The sequence below is a fragment of the Balaenoptera borealis genome (genome assembly GCF_965194805.1).
Source record: "Balaenoptera borealis genome assembly, chromosome: 2".
Lineage (NCBI taxonomy): Eukaryota > Metazoa > Chordata > Mammalia > Artiodactyla > Balaenopteridae > Balaenoptera > Balaenoptera borealis.
Window position 1 is genome coordinate 1,660,954 of NC_138867.1, and position 20,789 is coordinate 1,681,742.

The following is a 20,789-nucleotide window of genomic DNA, read 5'->3' on the forward strand; positions in this document are numbered from 1 at the left end:
GCAGGAGGGGGCGAGGGGCAGGAGGGGATGGCGCACAGCCAGCGGGGGCCCTGGGGTGGGTCTGGGTTAAGCCCACTGGACCTGGGAGGCCCAGGGGCTGTGCTTGCCCTTGGCCAGGGAGAGGTGAGTGAAGGCAGGTTCTCAAGGGAGGGGGAGGTGGCGGCCCGAGGCAGCCTGCTGCACAAAACGACATCGAGCAGGAACACGGCTACTCAGCCACGGCCGTTTTCCCATGGGTTTCTTTTATTGTTGGTGACGACCACACAAGAGGCCACTGTGAGACAGATGGACATGGACAACGTGGGTTTTCTACACGAGTGCTCAACACTCCTGGGAAGGGCGGGGTGGGACCGATTCCTCTCGAGCTCCGGTCCACAAGCTGGTTTCCCCTGAGCGGCCGGTTCCACAGGCCTGGGCCGAGGTCCATTCGCAGGGATGGCCAAGAAGCCTCCGTGGGCCTGTCTGGCAGTGCCTCTCCAGCAGCATGTCCTTGGACTGCGGCCGTGCTCCCTCCGGGACGGCAGTGCTGGGAGCATTTCTCAGCTGAGAGTCCAACATCCTCGCCAAGGACCACAGGAACGTCAGCAAACAGATTTCAGAAACCAGCCCTGCATCCTGAGAACTGGCTTTGATTCCCGTGTCAGTACGATTCTAAAAGCCGTTCCCTAAGGAAACAAGTGCTGTTCCTGACGTGACACGTGCCTCAGAGAAAGTTCCGGCGGGGTCTCCCTCCCAAGACTGCGGGGCTCCAGGCTGCCACCTCGGGGGCTCTGCAAGGCCGGGGACACCACGGGGGACGCACCCCTGCTCGTGGCGAGCTCACTTTCTCCGTGGCTGGGGGCCCACGTCGGGCAGCAGTGGTGGCAGCCCACATGGATTTTATGGAGTTTTCTTGTAGCTACAAGGAAATAAACAGCACCCCCATCTCACACCCAGGTCTTGGCCCTCCATGGGCTCTGAGCAGACCTGTGTGATGTGGGGACACGTGGTCCCACTTTGTCACCTTTTGTATGGCTTCCGCCATTTCACCTCTGCACAATTAGGCAAAATATGACACTTGGCTTTTTTAATACGAGCAAAACAAAGGATCCAAGAAGCTATTGTGAGCGCTGGGATTCTCAGCAGAGAATCCGTAATCTATAATTATCGTATTTCTCCTCCACACATAGATGACAGCAAGCTGTGGGCTCCAGGGGGCCCTGGGGTGGGCACGGGGAGAAGGGAGCAGCTCTAACGCACAGGACACGACTCAGACGCTTCTACCTGCGGGACGGGCACAGACTAGGTAAGTTACACAGCGACACGGCGGACAGAGGGTCATCTCCCTGTGGCACAGAGGGTGTGACCAGTCAGAGGGAAGGACTTGAGCGTGTCCAGCGAAGCAGAAGGTACGGAGTGGGAGCAGCCCTCCTTTCTCTCAAAACTCAGATGTTCCTTCTTCGTTGCCTCTGTCCTGCCGTGGATGGCGCCCTGCGGGCCTCCTGCCTCCGCCCCCCTCTACACCACGAGCCAGTGGCGGAGCTGGAAAGAAAACAGGGCTTAGTCAGACGTGAAGTGAGGAGCTCCTTGGATAAAAGCAGCTCCTGGGCCGGCGGCCCGGCTTGTAGCTGGGAGATCCCTGAGCAGAGCGGGCGGCTGGGGGACCAGCACTGCTCCTGGGGCACCACAGACCTGACGCCCTTTTTAACTTTATGGAGAGAAGCCACCACTTCACAAAGAGATGTCGGAGGGCACAGTGGCCTCAAGGGGCCAGAGCGTGGACCAGCAGCCTCTGCCATCCCTGGCCAGTGTGACATCAGCTGCTGGACGGACACTGGATGCCAGCGTGCCTGGGCTGGTCCAGAGCGCTCGCCTACTGGCTCGCATGTGACCTGCGATGCCCCTGGCCCCCTGTGGCCTCTCTCCTGGGGCCTCTGATCCCGACCCAGTGGAACCCTGCACCCCGTGGTGCTGTCTGCTTTGTGTGACCTGCGGGTGTGGGATGAGGCCTCGTTCACCGCTCGGGGAAGGGTGAGATGGACAGGGGCCCTATTTAGTTGTCCACAAATGTCATCGCCTGTTATTACCCAGCTGTTAGTTCAGCCTGTTTTTGAGCACAAGCCATTCGATGGCACTAAATGGCAAAGAACCGTGTTTTGTAAACATTTCCAGACAAAGACGGGCAGGGCTTGTTTCTGACACAGCCACACCGGGGGTAGGAAGATGCTGCCTCTGGCCCCACGGCAGGGCCCTCCGTCACCATCGGGAGAACCTGCTCAGGACACACCCACACAGCAGCCAGAGGGCAGGGCTGGACCAGGGACGCCCCGGGGGCCGGAGCAGTGGCTCCGTGGTGACTTCAGACCAGTGCCGAGGCCGGGGGGGCCACACCTGGGACCCCAGCTGAGACCCGCCCCCGGGGGTGAAGTGGCCCTCTGTCCTGGCCGCAGATGAGCCGAAGGCGACCTTCTCAGGGGAAGGTGTGCTCACGGGGCCCCTCAGAGCCCCCGCAGGTGGGGGTCAAGCCGGAAGCTGCACGCAGGGAAGAAGAGGCAGCGACCACCCCGAGCGGGTCGGCAAGAGCCAGAAGCTCAGCTCAGATGCCCACGGACCAGAGCGGTCGTGGTCCTCAGGTTACCGGGCAGCTGTGTAGGAAATGGTTTAAAAAGTGATAGATGCCACTTACAGTTCTGCACAATTCACAAGGCCAAGTGCTGCTTCCAGAGAGTGAACAGTGTAACTGTCAGTGAAGGGGGCACAGGAAGGGGGTACGTGATGGAGACGCTTTTCCATAACTGCACACGTGACACTTCCACGTGCAGCGTCAAAGTGAACGGCCACAGCTGCAGACAAAGATATTTCTGGTCCAGGGAATTCCCTGGCGGTCCAGTGGTTAGGACTCGGCGCTTTCACCGCCCGGTCTGGGAACTAAGAACCCGCAAGATGCGCAGCTCAGCCAAAAAGCAAAAAAAGATATTTCTGGTCCAGATGGAGTAATGGGGACTGAATATATTCTACCATCTGACACAGCTTAAAATGAACAAAATATATATAATAATAGGTTTTCAGACACAGGAGGTCAGACGACAAAGGACAGATTCCCCGAGGGAGACAAGCAGGGGGATCTGTCCAACTGCCCCGTTGCGGCCTCGAGGGGCTTCCTAGGCTTCAGCGGGGGAGGCGACGCCCAGGTGGGGCAGTGAACCCCTGGCCTGATGAGGTGGGGTGAGCGCTGGGGAGCCCAAGGCGGCTGGAGTTCACAGGATGGAGCTGCAGAGGGGCGAGTGCGGCACTGAGAGCCCTGGGCACGTGCACGGGGACCCGAGGGTTCAGCTGAGCATTCGGGGCACTCGAGGCCGGAGACACCCTCCCGGCAGGATTCGGGAAACGTCTCTGAAACTCACAGGACGGGAGCCAGGCTGGAGCATCTCCTGGATCTTGGGGCGCCGGGTAGAGTGTCACCCAGGTCTTGCACCAGCATTGGAAACTGCCCCACACTAAATGCCGCCCTGGTCCCACCTAACAAGTCTTAAAAACCAAGTCCCCCAAAGATCAAACTGTCTCCAAGTAACTTAATGACGACCCAGAACAAAGCTCAAGAATATGTAAAGGAACACAAATATATCCAGCCTCTAACAAGGTAAAACTCACAATATCCGGAATCCAATTAAAAATGACCAGATGTGTGAAGCAGCAGAAAAATTCAACCCCTTATGAGAAAAGTCAACTGACACTGACCTGGAACAGACACAGATGTTGACACTGGCAGATGAGAGACTTACGTAGTGATTATAACTGCAGTCCATATGTCCAAAAAGGTAAGTAGAGGCATGAAGGACATAAAAAGACCCAGCGTGAACTTCTAGAGATGAAAACTACAATGTGTGAAATGACAGGTGTGCTGGACGGGATTATTAGCAGATTAGACTTTGCAGAGGAAAAAAATTAGTGGACTAAACAAAAGCAACACGCAAAATAAAACATACAGAGGGAAGAGAATTAACGTGGCCTAAAATATGTGTAACTGGAGCCCATGAAGGGGGTGGGACAGAAAAAAATGGAAGAAATGACAGCCCAAAATTTCCAAATACACTGAAAATGATAAACCCAACGTTCTAACAGGCTCAGTGGACTGTGGGTGTGAGAAGCATGAAGTACGGTGCTATAACCAAGCACAGTGGAGAAATGAACCCAAAGACTCAGTCAGCGTGATGCCCTTTCAATACGTTTAAAAACAACTGAAACCAAACAGTCTACTTTTCAGGAATATAGCAGCACCTACAGATGCGACAAAACTGTGCAGCAGAAAATGCATGGGAAATATTCAGCTACATTGAGATGGTGTTGACTTCAGGCGCAGGAGAGTGGCAGACAGGGAGGTAGATGTGAGTTACTATCAAGGTGGAGTTTTGTACGGTTGTTCACAAGGGTTTATTTTGTAATGTGATTAAATAAATGAAAAACAGCCACGGGTGGACTAATGTACAATGGTGCACCCGGACACAAAACCTAAAAAGACACCTGAAAGAGTATGAGACCTGGAGGAGGCAGAGAAGCCTCACATGGCAGAGCCCAGGACGGAAGCAGAGAGGCAAGGGGCAAGATTTCAGTAGGGTTGCAAAATTCCCAGAACTCACAAAAAACATGAATTTACAGACCCTGGGCACACAAGAGATGCCGGGAGGAATAAGTAAATAAAACTACTTAGAATAGCTTTGCAATAATATAAATAAAAGAAATCTATGCCCAGACACATCACAGGGAAACTGCAGCACCAAATGCAAAGGAAGCTGGAACGGGTCCGGGGACTCCGCCCCATGGGGCCACATGTTTCAGCAGGACCGCAGGGCTGCAGGTGGAGAACCAACATCTTCAAAATGCTGAAAGACCATAACTTGATCGAGAGCCACGTGCCTGCGGAAACTCTGTCATAAATAAGGGCAAAGTAAAGACATTCACAGACACACAACAGTGAGGAAGTTTATTAAGACACCCCCTTAAAGGAATGTCTGAAGGATGCTTCTTCAAATGGCAAGAAAATGGTCCTCAAAGGAAAGATGTATATGCCAAAAAGTAGAGTGAACAAATAAACACTGGACATGCACATTTGTCCAGGGAAGTTTCTGGACAAAATAACAACAAATAAAAATAGTGACTAATTTGTGGGTTAAAAATGACATAAATGGAATATTGGACAATAATAGCTTGTTAATCTGTAGGAGGAAAATTTAAGTCCTTGTGATATTCAGGATGGGGGTTCAGATAATGTTTAACTTTATACTTAAAGTGAAATATGCATGGTACAATTTCAAAAACAACTATAAAATGAATAGAATAAAGTATATAAATTCCAAACAGAGAGGAAAGAGTAGAACAAGAAAAAAAAAAAGACCAAAAAATCAATCATAAAAGGCAATAATAAGGTGGAAAAATAAACATTAAAAAATGGAACGGAGTTAAAAAATAGCAGAATCAAGTCCAACTGCACCAATAATCACAGCAAATATAAATGGATTAATCTGCCCGTTGCCAGACTAAAGCATTCCAGTGTATTCGAGGTTTGCAAAAGACACCTAAATGTTAAGATGACTGCAAAGTTGGAAGTTAAAAGATCACAAAAGACATTTCAGATAAACTCAAAAGAAACCTAGTGCAGCTGTAGTCACCTCAGACAAGAAGGACTTTAAGAGCAAAAACACAGCAAGGGAGCAAGGATCAGCCAAGTAGATGTGATCATTCTGAACCCATACCTGTCCCAGAAAACAGGCTCAGAATAGACAAAACAAAACCCAGTAGAACTACAAGGGAAAATTGGACAAATACGCTTTCAAGGTCAGATATCCCATAAATATCTACTGATTACTGATGGTTAAACAGAGCTAAAATGGGCAAAATTGCCAAAGATTTGAACAACGCAGTTACAAGCCCAATCTAATGGACAGAAGGAGAATTGCATATCAATAATTGGAGAATACATCTCATCTAAAGATACACGTAGCATTTATAAAATTTGATTAGGTACTTGGCCATAAAGGAGTATCAATACACTCCAAAGAATGAGTAAAAAGGTGTCTGAACACAATGCAATTAATTTAGAAATCAATAACAAAAAGATAAATGAAACATCCCCATATATTTGGGAATTTAAAGGCAGACTTCTAAGCATTCATGGGTGGAGGAAGTCACAATGAAAATTAAAATATGCTTAGAACTAAATGATACACAAAATGCTATGTTAAAAGTTGTGACATATAGCTGATTCACTTTGTTATACAGCAGAAACGAACACAACATTGTAAAGCAATTATACTCCAATAAAGATGTTAACAAAAATTTCTAATTATAAGAAAAAAAAAAAAAAATTGTGGAACGCAGCCAACAGGGCATTTTGAGGGAAATTCTTAGCCTTGAATGCTTATGTTAGAAAAGAAGAAAGGTTGAAAATTAATGATCCACGGTCCAAATTAAGAAGTTAGTAAATGTATGACAGAGTAGACCAATGAAAGTAGAAGGGAGGAATAATGACAGAGCTGAAATGAACGAGACAGAAAGCAAAGCACAAACAGAGCATCCTGCACCAAGTCGCGACCCTTCAAACTGCATAAGGGGAACTTCTCTGTCCCAGTAGGCCCCCACCCCACCCCTGCCTAAAATCATGCCCCTTACACAGCTTCTGAGTCAGTGTCCACATCCTGGAAGGACTAGTCTGTGCAGCATTCACAGCTGACGCTGGCGCCCTGACCAAGCACCTCGCCCTGGCGTTGGAGCAGGGAGCACCCACCCAGGTCACCTCCGCCCCCGGCCGGCAGTGGGGAGAGTGGCACTCACTGTGAACTGGCGCACCTCCCCTCTGTCCACCCGCTCGTGCTCCTTCTCGGGCGTGATGGCGTAGGCCAGTTTCTAGAAGAGAAGGAGCAACTGTGGGCGCCGGCCCGGCCTCAGCGGGGTGAACGGGCCCTGGTCAACTGCTGTCGATGTGGGAGCTGGTGGCTTGGGTCTCCTTAGACCCTGGAGCAAAGTTCAGCCCAACTCGAAGTAGCCGCTACTGGAGGAGGTTCGTCTCCACGTCAAGCTCGCGGTGGGCCCTGAGCAAAGGTGTCCTCTGTCTCTTCCAGGAATCCCGGCACCAAGATATGAGGTGGAGGGACCCCTGTGTCCAGCTCACCCACCCTCTCCTTCATAGGTGACGCAGGAGCATGCCTGACCGACTGCGAGGCCCAGAGCCACCCCCAGCCCACATGAGGGTGCCTGCCTGGGGATCCCCCTGGCCCTGCTTGGCCCCAGGTGGAGAGGGCGGGTCCCCTGCTACCACCCCACCCTCAGACCACTGCCCTTCCACCTGCACTGCACGCTGTAGAGCATGTGTGCACACACACAGAGACACACACAGGCAAGTACGCACGTGTATGTGCCCACGTGAGGACACACACACATCAAGACAGGCACACACAGGCATACACACACACACACACACGCACAGGTACAGCCCCCCACACCAGCCCACGTGTCTCTGGCATGGTCACCGGCCCCTCCAGCCCCTCCTGCTGGGCAGAGATGAGCAGGCGGGAGCAGGCCTGGGACAGGGACACCCGCCTGACCTTGTTGGTGGCCTCACAATCGGGGGGGGGAAGGGCAGGTGAGGGAGACCCATCCAGATACACACCTCCCTCGAGGAGCCGGGCAGGCTGCAGAACTTGTAGGCAGCGTAGATGGGCACCACGGACATGGAGGATGCAGCGATGGCCCAGCCCAGCGCATTGGCCCACTCGGGGAAGATGTAGGCGCCGTAGTGCGGGGGCCTGAAGGTTGCGATGCTGACCACGACCACGAACTGGAACCGAGGGACGGGGGTCAGGGGCGGCCGGGGGCAGGGCTACCGAGCCGGTGGCTCCAGGGGAGGGTCCCCCGCGCAACGGGACTAGGCCGTGAACCTGGGCAGCGGGCGTCTGTGTGCACTCTGCAGACTGGCGCTGCTGCAGGACGGGGCAGGGGTGCCCGGGGGGCGCACATCCCTCCAATTCTTAAGTCTGATGGGCGGGGATTCGCTCACTGTCCCTTGTAAACCTCACAGGTTGCCACACGGGGAGAAGCAGGACGCCTGGCTGGTCTGGAGGTCACATGCCCCAGGCTGCTGGGTCGCTGGGGGTGACCAGCAGCCGCTGCAGGTTTGGAGCAGCTCAGGGAGCTGCGGGCTTGAACTGGGAACCTCACCCCCACTCCGCCTCCTCTCTCACTGGTCCTCGGGGTGGAGGGGGTGCTGCCCGAGGCCCCTGCCCAGTCGTGGACACCCTGGGGGCCGCTGGGCTGGCTGGGCAGGAGGAGGGCCGAGGTCACGAGGTGCTCGCCGGCCTGGGCTCTGCACTCAGAGCTGGACGGCCGCTGAACGGCGGCCCAGGGCCACCAGACAGGGCAGGCAGTTCCAGCTTCGTGAGCCATCGGGGCTTGGTCACAGCCACCCAGCTCTGAGGCTGTGGTGCGGATGCGTGGATGAACCAGCACGGCCGTGCTCCAACGCAACAGGCGGTGGGTGGCCCTGGCCGCAGGCCCGAGCTTGCGGACCCCTGGCCGGGACGACAAGCAGCTACTGGGGAGCCCTGGGGGCCGCGCTGTCACAGAACCGGAGCGGCTCCCGTCCGGCCTCGCGTCTGAGCACCTGTCTTCCCAGGTTCTAACCCTTCTCTCGGGCCTCCAGGCAGAGGTCAGCTGACGCCCTCCAAGCACAGGGGCCGAGCGGGACGCACACGGGCCTTAATCGGGTGGGAGCCCTGCCTCCCGTGAGTGGTTTCTCAGTGGCTCCAGTCGGGGTGGGATCTTCAGGAGACCAGAGGATTTGGGGGGCCAGCCTGCCCTCCTGCCTGAGTCCGGTGACCTGCTGACTCCCGCCCGTGGAGACCCTGGTCCCCGGGCAGCACCGAGCCCCTCCCCCAGCATCAGGCATGCGTGGCCCCTGCTGGACCCGGTGGCGGGGGAGCGGGGAAGGAGGGGCCTCACCAGGAGGAAGCAGGGGCTGATGAACTTCCAGCACAGCCGCCAGTAGAGGCTGGGCCGCTGCCCGGTCATCTGTTTGATGTCGTCGCTGAACTGCCACACGCCTGCGGGAAGGTGGCCAAGCAGGCGGTCAGCACGGCCCCTGCCCGAGACGCGGGCCCCGCCGGGCCCTCACCAACCCCGGGCCACCCCCAGCAGACCTGGAGCTCGGGCTGCACGCTGGTGCCCAGGCCGCCCCACCCAGCCGCCCAGGGGTCTTGCTGACCCGGGCCCGGTGCCTGTCCCCGTGGTGACACTGGGATCACCGATGACCCCAAGGGGGCCCGTGGGGCCTCCGCCCTCCTCCCATCTCGGGTCCTCCTCCCCGTGGCCCACGGCCATCCCTGCTTCCCCTCTGTAATCACTTTTTTTTCATTTACAAAAATCATGGTAAAATATATATAACATAAAACTTACCATTTTAACCATTTTTAGTGCACAGCTCAGTGGCATTAAGTACATTCACATTGTTGTGCAAGTACCGCCACCATCATCTCCAGAACTTTCTCATCCTCCCCAGCTGAGATTCTGTCACCATTAAATGCTCACTCCCCATCCCCTCACCCAGCCCATGCCACACCCCCATCCTACTTTCTGTCTATGTGAACCTGACTCTTCCAGGGACCTCATGGGAATCCTACAGGATCTGTCCTTCTGTGACTGGCTTATGTCACTGAGCATAATGCCCTCAAGGTCCATCCATGTTGTAGCACGTGTCAGAACGTCCTTTTTAAGGCTGAATGACATTCCGTTTATGTAAACGGTCATTCTTTTGTAAGGAAAGCTACTCTAGAAGCTCCATGTGCCGCAGCTTTCTCCAGATCTCACAGTGATTTCTCTTGCCCTGAGCCTGGCCTGGCCTCTGGTCACGTGACAGCAGCTGGTTGGCCGAGTCTTGTGTCACATGTGGGGACACAGCAGAGCCACACCTCCATGCAGAATCCCCTCTTCACACTCCAACCCCATCGTCAGATCCCGGACTCGGACCCTGGAGAAGTGGGGTGGAGGAGGCTGAACCCAAAGGCCAGCAAAGATGGGCGTGCCCACCAGGCCCCTCGGCCCCTCAAGCAGGTCCAGGGCAGGCCAGCCCCTCATGCGCCCGGCCATCCTCTCTGAGACCACAGGGACCTGGGGTCACTGAGAGGTGGTCGCATTCTGGGTGTGAATTGCCGTCTGGAGAAACGGCGTGACCTCTGTCTTCGGAGGCTTTGGGGAGCACGTGCTCGCTGCAGGGCCAGCCTCCCTCCCGTCTCTGCCAGCCCCACGTTCATGGCTGTGGGATACGTTTGAAGCACTTTCTCTCTTTCTCTGAGGTTTTATTTTGGGGTGGGGAGATTATAATTTAAAACTATAGGCAAGTATTGATTCCAGGTGCCAATGAAAGCACAGAGAGCTTGATATTTCCCTTTTCTGTAGAAAAGTAAGTATAATTGGAAGAGTGTTCTTGGAACATGAACTAGTTGCCAGGTTAAGCCTCTCAAAGCTAAAGTGCTTTTCAGGTTATAATTCCAGGGCCGAGGCAGAGACCATGACCCCTCATGTGACGCCAGGGCTGCTGCGAAACTGTGGTTCTTGAGCAGCAGAGGCCTTTGGCTTCGGGCTGAAGCACATGCACATGCAGAGAAGTGTGCCCGTTATCTCGAGCTTTCACTGCAAACCCCCCCAGAGACACCTGGCCAGGAGAGCTGAGCGGCACCACGGCCCCAGGTCACAGGGAAGAAACGGAGAGAAAGCAAGGTGGGCCCGGGCAGCAGGCTGGAAAGGACACAGCTTCTGCAGCTGTCAAACCCACAGCAGCACATCCCGGGAAACATGGGGGACACCCCAGGAGGGGCCGGGGCGCACGGCTGCAGGCTGGGCCGCGCCTCTTCCAGGGGCTGCCTGCTGACCAGCAGGTCCCTGACCTCGAGGGTCTCCCAGTCCTAAGGCGTGAATGAGCGCAGGACCGGGGTGGGGGGTGGTCTGGGGTCCAGGTGGTGCTGTCCGTGCAGGGTCAGGAGTTCTGGCCTGACGCTGAGCGGCGGCTCTCTGAACACCACCATCATCCCCCGTCAGCTGAGGGCCTTAGTGGCACGTCCCCAGAGAGAAGCCCACTCAGCCTGTTCCCCTGCCGCCTCGGCGCTGGTCGACCGCGCTCGGCAAATGCGGAGACCTCGCCTCCAGCACCAGCCAGTGTCCCAGCGTCCTCGCAAACCCTTCCTCCTCAAGAACCAGCAGCACGATTATGTGGCCACACCGGGTGCTCTGACCGCAGAGAGGATCTCGGGCTGCCGTCCAGGCTGTCTTCACTGATCCATTGGACAGCGGGCTGAGAGGATCTCGGGCTGCCGTCCAGGCTGTCTTCACTGATCCATTGGACAGCGGGCTGCCACGCCTCCTCTGGGATGTGTGGTGACCACAGTGCAGGGCAGCTTTGCCAGAAAGCAAGCAGCACAGCGACAAAGCCCAAGGACGCCGGCCCGGCCGGTCGCAACGACGGCACAGTGGCTGGGTCTTTGCGGCTGGAGCACACCAGCCCCCCGGGGAAAGCTCCGTCCTTACCGTAGAACCAGGCCACCCCGATGACCTCCATGAGCACCCCGAAGAGGATGGACGTGCCAGCCGCAAAGTGGTCCAGCAGCGTGAAGACGTAGATGCCACCCTAGGAGAGAGGGGAGTGCCTGCTGAACTCGGGGTGCCCGGTGTGGCACGCCTCGCCCACGAACGTGCTCTTTCCAAAGCATAAACCTGGCCTGCAGTTTCAGCTGACAGACAACTTCTATTTTACTCCCTAAACAGTGTTATTTGAATCACTAAAATTCAGTCCACAAGCAGCTACTTAGGGACCCACCTATTACCAAAAAGAAAAACTCCTCTCCTCCCCAACAATTAGGGATGAAAGCAAGCAAATGCCAAAGTTGGCAGGGCCTCTGTGAGGGGGAGGACCTGGGTCCTGCACCCCCCCGACAGGCCTCCCCCGCCCCTCCTGCCCCACAGATCCAAGGGCTCTTCCCAGGGAGCTGTCCAGGTTCTGAAACACTCCAGACCAAGCGCTCAGGCACCCAGGGACCGCGTGAGACCATGGCGACTCTGAGTGGCCGTGGCTCCCCGCATGTGTCCAAGGCCACCCCGAGTGTGACCACAGCCACCCGCGTATTACAGGTCATGGGTTGTTCGGAGGGGTGCAGCCCTTGGAAATGCTGTGGTTCTGTCTGGTCTGACAGCACTAACCATTGCTGCCCAACACCAAACGCTAATGAGACATCGTCGGGCGGGCGAGGGCAGGTACGCAGGTACGTACGTTGGTGACGCAGAAGAGGGAGAGAAGGAAGGTTGCCAGGACGATGAGGAGGGTGAAGAGCTCCCGGTGCCTGTGCAGCAGCTGGAACTCATCGATGAGCCCGGTGATCACCGACTCCATCCCGCCCATCTGCAGCCGACACAGGGCAGAGGAGCGCTGGGGGCGGGGCCGGCGCTCTGCACCCCGCCTAGGCCGCTATACGGGTAACTCAGCGGACGCGCGCAGAGCCAGGAGCTGCGCAGTGTCCGGGGTGCGGAATGCACCCTCGGCAAGGGCTGCTCTGGTGACACGGCCACTGGAGAGGGAGGACCTGGGGTGGATGCCGTGCCCTCTGGTGAGGAGTTGCCAGGGCGGGGAGGAGTGCCACGTGGCCCACGTAACACCGTCCCCTGCGTCGCCACAAAGGCTCAGCTCTGCTGGGCTTTTCTAGGCAAGTGTCTGTCCCACAAGCACAGCTTCGTTTTGCTCCCAGGGAGGAGCTGGCCTGGCCACTGGCCACGTCCTCACTGATTAAGCCCTCCTGACTCTCAGCACTGTCGTGACGGGGTGTCGCCCACGAAGCCCGGCCAGCTGCGGAGCCTCTCTGCCCTGCTCTGCTGGGACCACCTCGTCCAGGAAGTGCTGTTTACGGGAGTCACCGCCAAGGGCTGTGCCCGCCCAGTGGGCAGGTGACAAGGCTGATGGCGAGGCGGAGGTGGAGGGCTACAGGGCGTGGCCAGCCATCACGTGGTGGGGATCCGCGGTCCTCTGCACTTTCCGGGAAGCTCGGATGAACACGGGGCCTGAGGTCTCGGCTGTCGGTCCCCAGCAGGCCACGTGCAGGAAGAGCCTGAGGGAGTCCGCCTGCCGAGGCAGCGCCCGCGCGCACGCAGGGCCGCCACAGGGTGCTGAGAGGGCCAGGCCGGAGCCTCGGCTTCCCACCCCGCAGGGGCGCCCTTCCTCCTGGCGGCTGAGGGCAGGGAGAGCGTGAGTCAGGCTGCCTGGGCCCTGTGTGTCCCGTCACCCCGCTGCCTCGTTTTCCTGCACTGCCCTGCTGCCCCCGGCCCTCTGCCTGTGTGTTTAGGACTCGCAGGGGGCTTGCTGTGCCCCCCCCCCAGGGAAAGAAGAGGGGAGAGTTGGTCCGAAGCCTCCTTGCCAGTTACTGTGGGACCCTGCCTCCCACGCAGGGGCTCTGTGCCGGCACCGGGGTTTGGGAGACCCGCAAGGGCATCCGGGCCCGGCCTGGCCCTGTGAGGGCTGGCTGTCACTGGTGGGCCCACGGCACGCGAAGCGCCGAGGTCACTCACGGCGCTGTCGATTCCCAGGGTGAGCAGCATGACAAAGAAAACCACGGCCCAGACGGAGGACAGCGGGAGCGTGGCAAGCGCCTCGGGGTAGATGATGAAGATCAGCCCCGGCCCTGAAAGCAGACCCCGCCGTTGCTTCCCGTCACCCCCAGCCCTGCCCCCACCCGGAGACCACAAGAGGGCACAAAACCCTGCCCATTGCCTTCTTTCCGCTCTCCTTGGAAAGTCCTCCCTCCTGGAATTCAGGGCCCAGGGCTCTGGAGAATGGAAACCGGATCCATGGGAGGGAGGGCCTATGTTGTGTCCCCTCCAGCCCCCAGTCGTCTCCCGGGGCTGCGCGGGCCCTGGGAGAGGAGGGGGCACAGCCAATGGGAAGAGGGCGGGAGCGGCTTCCCGGGGTCCTACCCTTCATCCCTCCAAACACTCGGGGCGCCTCCTGGTTGGTTTTTCGTGCCTGTCGTGGACACATGTGCACACCCTCAGGCATGCTGTGGTTCATGTAGCCCACACTGTAGATATTTTTCTGCACCGACATATTACTCTAAGTATCGTCTTTAAAAACCACGTGCTGTTACAGAGATACCACAGTTTAGGGAGCGCTTCTCCATACGCTCCTGGCAAGGCAGTGTGTTTCTGCTCACGTACGAGCCTCCTCTGACCCTTTGACGCACTCCTGGGAGTGGGACTGCTGGGTCAGGATGGGCACATGCGGGAACCACACCTGCTCTCTTACCCCCGGCAGGTGGGATCTGGGTGGAGGTGGGGATAGAGCGGCTCAGGACTCAACCAAGACTCAGGCACTTTGGCTGCAAATGATCCCAAAGTAAAAAAAGATGCCCACAGGAAACTGCTAGTTGATCATTTTCATGGTTAACTTAAAAAGACGTGCCATGTAGCTCACTGGCACAGTCTCCCGAGTACTTGATCACAGAGGTGTGACATAACTTCTCCGGTTCCCTTGTCCTCAGCGGGGCCTGTGTTGGGTGCCAGCTGTTAGGAAGAGGGCACTTACTGATCCTTCTAGAGAATCAAACAAAGGCCAGAGCCAGGGTCCACCTCCCAAGGTCTCTTAGGAGCCCTGGTGTCAGGCCTGTGCTCTGCGACTCCCAACCCCACGGAAGGAGCAGGGTTTCCGGTGTGGAACGAAGGGGTGGCTCGTTTGAAAAGCTCTAAAGTCTAAATGCCACAAACCCAGGAAGATAACCATCTGCTCGGCTGAACGTAAGGCCAATATCCTCACCTTTCATTCCTGTTCCTGGGTTAACAATTCACCCTGTTTTCTTGAGAATTAGAGCTATAAATGACATTTACTTTGCTTGTCACAGAAATGCATAGACTACATTCAGCTTACTCTCAGGGGTTAGTGGAGGTTCTTGCAAACTATTGCTATTTATCATAATAAAGGACAAAAGAGCGGAGAAAATGCATAAATGCAACAGTGAGTAAATTTCACTGCTCTGTATTTATTTGCATTATGTTCCCTTTCTCCTGCCTATATTGGATTTTTTTTTTTTTTTTCCTACAGGAAAGAGTATGGATTTGGAAACACTTGCTGATATTTCATCCCAGCCCCCAGCTTTCCCACCGCAGTCTTGGAGGGGTCTGCCTGCCCCGTCTCCAAACCTCTGTTTCCTGCTTTCAAAGTGCAGCTCCAAATGGGACCTAATGAAACTTCAAAGCTTTTGCACAGCAAAGGAAACCATAAACAAGACGAAAAGACAACCCTCAGAATGGGAGAAAATATTTGCAAATGAAGCAACGGACAAAGGATTAATCTCCAAAATGTATAAACAGCTCACGCAGCTCAATATTAAAAAAACAAACAATCCAATCCAAAAATGGGCAGAAGACCTAAATATGTCTCCAAAGAAGACATACAGATGGCCAAGAAGCACATGAAAAGCTGCTCAATATCACTAATTATTAGAGAAATGCAAATCAAAACTACAATGAGGTATCACCTCATACCAGTTAGAATGGGCATTGTCAGAAAATCTACAAACGACAAATGCTGGAGAGGTTGCGGAGAAAAGGGAACCCTCTTGCACTGTTGGTGGGAATGTAAATTGATACAGCCACTATAGAGAACAGTATGGAGGTTCCTTAAAAAACTAAAAATAGAATTACCATATGATCCAGCAATCCCACTACTCGGCCTATACCCAGAGAAAACCATAATTCAAAATGACACATGCACCCCAATGTTCACTGCAGCACTATTTACAATAGCCAGGTCATGGAAGCAACCTAAATGCCCATCGACAGACAAATGGATAAAGAAGATGTGGTACATATATACAATGGAATATTACTCAGTCATAAAAAGGAACGAAATTGGGTCATTTGTAGAGACGTGGACAGATCTAGAGACCGTCATACAGAGTGAAGTAAGTCAGAAAGAGAAAAACAAATATCGTATGTTAACGCATATATGTGGAATCTAGAAAAATGGTACCGATGAACCGGTTTGCAGGGCAGAAATTGAGACACAGATGTAGGGAACAAACGTATGGACACCAAGGGGGGAAAGCGGAGGGGGGTGGTGGTGGTGGTGGGATGAATTGGGCGATTGGGATTGACATGTATACACTGATGTGCATAAAATTGATGACTAATAAGAACCTGCTGTATAAAAAAAAAATAAAATAAAATTCAAAAATTCAAAAAAAAAAAAAGTGCGGCTCCCAACACTCAACTTCTCAAGAACCGGATGGGCTGACGGGGCCGACCCGCTGAGAGCTCAGGGCGCAGGTGGGGTTGGCCCTCTGTTCCCCTCAGCCCCTCCCTGAAGGCCACCCTCCCGCTCAAGAGTGAGAAGACCCAGGAGGAGATCAGTCCCCCAGCCCCCGGGAGAAGAGGGGCTCCCCAGGGGAAGGGAGGGGCCCAGCCCTGAGCGGGCCGGTCCCGGGGGAGGGTCCTCCTGGCTCACGCACAGAGTGATCCTGCAGGCCGGTGAGGGTGGCAGCCGTCGCGGGAGGCCTCGGGGTCCTGGACTGACCTAGCTTCAGGCTGCCTAAGCCGTGACTTTCTGCCCAGCACCCCAGGGGCTCTCTCCTGCGGCGCCCAGCTTGGTCCCTGTGTCACCTGGGCCCATGCCCTCTCCCGCCCACTCCCCCTCAGCTAACTTCCTAGTTTGCAGACACTCCGTGTCCGTGTCAGCATGGTGAGCAGGTTGGGAACATGGGTCTCTCTTGTCACCGTGTCCAGAGACTTCAGGGGACTCTCGGCTATTATCCAAATCCCATCTACACGTGCCACGGCCACTGGGTATTTGAAGGAAAAGCTTTGGAACAGATTAACTGCTATGTCCAAACCAGCCCAGCTTCCTTCTGGCTGACCACACAGAGGTCCATGCCGCTTGGAACAACTCGGAGCCCTGAACTTCACGTCCCTGGCCAGGTGTAAACAACGGCGGGGGCCGCCCAGGGAGGGGAACCAGACCCTCGTCCTGCAGCCGAGTGGCCTCTGCAAGGAGCACTGGGACAAGGGGCAAACATGCGGCAGCCTCTGCGTGCAGCACGGTGGTCCGAGGGGGCAGGAGCGGGGGGTGCGGGGAGGCGGTGGGTGCGCTGCACCCAGGATCCTGTTCTCAGTCACATCAGCAGCTCTTGGGAAGGGCTCTGGAGGCCTGTGCATTTCCCTCTAGGTTTGCAGGGAAGACACTCGTCAAGAACTGGGCAGCCTGAACCTCGGGAGCGGGCGGGGTCGGGGGGGACCTGCCGGCCCCGGGGCACTCACCGTCCTTGGCCACGTCCCCGATGGGCACACTGTGCTTCTGGGCCATGTACCCCAGGAAGGAGAAGACCACGAAGCCGGAGGAGAAGCTTGTCAGCGAGTTGACGGAGGTGGTGATGATCGCGTCTCTGCAGGAACAAGACGCGCTGTCTCAGCACCCGGCCTGGAGCCGCTGCAATTTCCAGTCATTATTCGTAATTTACTGCGTCTGGGGCAGGCAGCTCCGGGGGCGCTTCCCTAGTCGAGCAGGCCTGCCCCTCCTGCAGCCCCAGAGGCTGTCCAGCGCTGCCCTGAAGGAGGGAGGCTGGCACCCGGTGATGGTGACAGGACCTCCCACCTGGACCCCCCACTGAGCGGCTTTGGGCTCTGGCCAGACATTGGCTAGGCCAGGCCCTACGGTCCGTCCATGTTTGCCTGGGGACCAAGGGACTCTTGGGACTCCCGACTCAGTGCTGAAGGCGAGACAGTCCCACCGGCAAAGCTGGGGCTCCAGGTGGGCAGCACAGACGACCACAAGGGTCCCTACCCTGCTCGACAGGGGCTACCAGGCGGGGCTTTGAGATGTCTCCCGGGGAGCTTGCTAAGAAGAAGGTTCTGACGGGGCGGCTCTGGTGGGCCCCAGATGCTGTGTTTCCCATTCGCTCCTGGGGGTCCAGTGCTGCCGGGCTGTGGACCCCACTCTGACGGCTGAGAATTCAGAGAGCAGGGGAGGAGGGGGTGCGGGGTCAGCCCTCCTGGTGCCCGAGTGGAAGGACGTTTGCAGCGTGCTCAGACCCAGGTGGGCACAGGGTGGGCGCTGGCAGGCGCTGTCTGGCCCTGCCATCCAGACTCCACCTTTGTGTGGCCCTCTGGGTAGCAGTCAGTCTGGCCATTTTGCTGTGCACACCGCCTTTGCATTTTTATCCTCATGATATGAAAGAGAATAAATACAGGCTCATGAAGGTCAAAGGAAGCAGTCCTGGATGAAATTCTTTCTCTGTTTTCAGAAGGACTTCAGGGCCAGCAAGTGGCTGTGGGTCGCTCAGGTCATCCGGGCTGGGCGGCCCCAGCTGAGATGCCGCCACAGCTCTGGGTACACAGTGCAGCCACTTTCCTGCTTGTCCTGCTGCCGGGCCCCTGGCGGCCTCTGCACAGAGTCTGGGAAGCCCCTGGGGCCCAGGATCCCTAGGTGCAGGCCGGGTGGGGACACGTGCAGGCCCTTCCTCGTGGGGCACGTCGGGGAGGCGACCGACCCTGAGTGCTGGGAGGATGAGGCCGGCTGGGTGGGGCAGGGATGGAGGAGGGGGGCAGAGGAAGGGGCCTCCGTGGGGGGTCTGGGAGGCCTCCTCCCAGGGAGGTGATCAGCATCTTCACCGCTTCAATGCTCCCTTAAAGCCACAGTCAACATTGTGCCTAGAGCTTCCCTGTTAAATTTCCACTTTAAAAGCCATTTGGCTTAGAGCTGCAAGCACAGCTCACTTTCCCCTCCTTTCATCCAGGGACAGATTATTTCCTAAAGTCAGCGATGCCCCCCCCATATCAGCTGTGTCCCCACCTGATTCTGCAGACCCTCTTGCGGGAGCCCAGGACTCACCTGTAGCAGTTGTTGGTGAATTTATTGTAACTGGAGAAGGCGATGAGCACCCCAAGCCCCACTCCCAGCGAGAAGCATATCTGGATGGCGGCGTCTATCCAGACCTGCGCGGGGCAGGGAGACAGACAGAGCGGCGGTGAGAGGTCCCTGCGGGGGCCCAGCCAGCCCAAGGACAGGGAGCGGTCCTGGGGTGGTCCCACAGACGGCCGCACCCTCGCTGCCAGGGGCTCCAAGGAACAGGGTCGAACTTAAACACGACATCATTGTCAACAAGCAAATGTCATCTCAGGGAATGAACCTTTCCCGTGTTGCTGGCCTGAGAGAGCCTGATACACAGGGGGCTGCGTCTTGTAGCAGGCCCTGCGGTTTCCCATCACGCCAACTGGTGAGGGTTGGTCTGGCCCGTGACCCTGGTAACAGCAGTAATTTATGAAAACGCTGTGTGATGTGCGTGCCTCAATCAGACATGTGCCCACCAACGCCCGCTTTCTGTCCTTCCCACGGAAGCACATGGTGAGTGCAGGGTGAGCATGCGGCGGGACATGCAGAAAGGCCTGTGGAGCCGACCGTGGCTCTGACTCTGTGCGCTTGCTGGGGGTGGCGCAGGTGACATCCGCGCGCTGACACACATGACAAGTGAAGGCCTGCAGTCGATACTGGACCAAGGAGATATTTTAAAAGTCAGACACGACCCTCTTGGGTCAGGGTGATGTGGAGACCACCTGGTGATGGTGATGTGGGCCCCCTTGGCCCTGCACAGCCTGGGGCAGGGATGAGGAGGAGAGTGGAAACCCACCCTAGGGGACTGGCCAGACCTGCTGGGCTGGCGGGTCCTGGGGGCTGTCCCCACAGACCGTGGTGCAGGCCTGTGGGCCGGGGTCCTCAGGCAGTGACTCCAGAGCTCCCCAGCTGGGGACAGCATGTTTCCCAGCTCAAGGCCTAGAGTGGCCGGGTGGGCAGGGGGCCAAGGGGCCCCCTCGTGCTGGTCATCAGCCAGCCCGTCTGGGCAGGTAGCTGCAGACAGGAGCCGGTGTCGCCGGGGGGCTCCTATTTCCTCTCAACCCCAGGTCCTCACAGGGTCAGTGGCCACCCCAGAGCCTTTGCACGTGCAGCTCACCCATCAGGACACGCCTCCGGCCATCTGTCCAGGCCTTTGCTCACTGCCGCTCCTAGGACCCAGCTCCAGACCCAGGCCACGGTCCACCCTGGCACCCGCCTGGGCAGCCTCTCAGAACTGACCTGGACTTGCCCTTCCTTTACTTCCCGGCCTCCTCTCTCCTGCTGGAATGGAGCCCTCCCGGACAGCACTCTGTCTGTCCCAGCCCAGACCCCGCCTGCCCGATGCAGCAGCTCCACGAGAGCTGCAGATGAACGACTGAGAGTCTGGACGGCCTGAAAGGGCTGGGCGTCTGGATGCCACTGAGGACAGTGACGCCGACCCCAAAGGCGGTCCCCTTCGTCCCCATGGGGACCGAGAAGTGGCCCCCAGGGCTCAGGGCAGCCTCCACGTCAGAGCAGCGCGGGGTCCCCGGCGCCACGGGCACAAGAAGGGACGGAGCCGGCAGTTACTTCCGCCCCATCCACTTGCTGGGCAGACCCCTCAGTGGAACCTCCGCTCCCACCCGGCCTGGACCAGTGAGGACCCGGCCAGGCCTCTCCCTGCGGCCTCTCTGGACTGAGCCACCATGGCTGAACCCCCAGGGCGTGGTCAGGGACGAGCCTGGGACGGTGCTGGGGCCCTGCGCCCCGATCTGGGCCAGCCCCCAACCACAGCCCCTCGGGGCCTGTGGGACCTGGCCCCCCACTGCCAAGCCCCAGGGGAAGGGTGCCAGGGCCGCTCGGTCTCTGAGGGAGGCTGCCCTGAGCCTGGGAGAGGGCGTACAGGCAGCACCTGGGCCCGGAGCAGCCC

General features: G+C 57.0%; 1 protein-coding gene across 1 annotated transcript in view; it reads right to left on the reverse strand.

Annotated features, from left to right (window-relative positions):
* Positions 1 to 208: 208 nt before the first annotated feature.
* Positions 209 to 20,789, reverse strand: part of SLC6A3 (solute carrier family 6 member 3) — a 37,804-nt gene continuing 17,223 nt past the window's right edge. The window contains exons 6-14 of the mRNA XM_082379696.1: positions 18,881 to 18,984; positions 17,311 to 17,435; positions 13,573 to 13,685; positions 12,287 to 12,415; positions 11,548 to 11,647; positions 8,971 to 9,071; positions 7,643 to 7,810; positions 6,808 to 6,879; positions 209 to 1,521 (exon numbers count right to left, since the gene is read on the reverse strand). Of these exons, the coding sequence (XP_082235822.1) occupies positions 1,498 to 1,521; positions 6,808 to 6,879; positions 7,643 to 7,810; positions 8,971 to 9,071; positions 11,548 to 11,647; positions 12,287 to 12,415; positions 13,573 to 13,685; positions 17,311 to 17,435; positions 18,881 to 18,984 (936 nt within the window). The 3' untranslated portion in view covers positions 209 to 1,497. The remainder of the gene's footprint in view (positions 1,522 to 6,807; positions 6,880 to 7,642; positions 7,811 to 8,970; positions 9,072 to 11,547; positions 11,648 to 12,286; positions 12,416 to 13,572; positions 13,686 to 17,310; positions 17,436 to 18,880; positions 18,985 to 20,789) is intronic.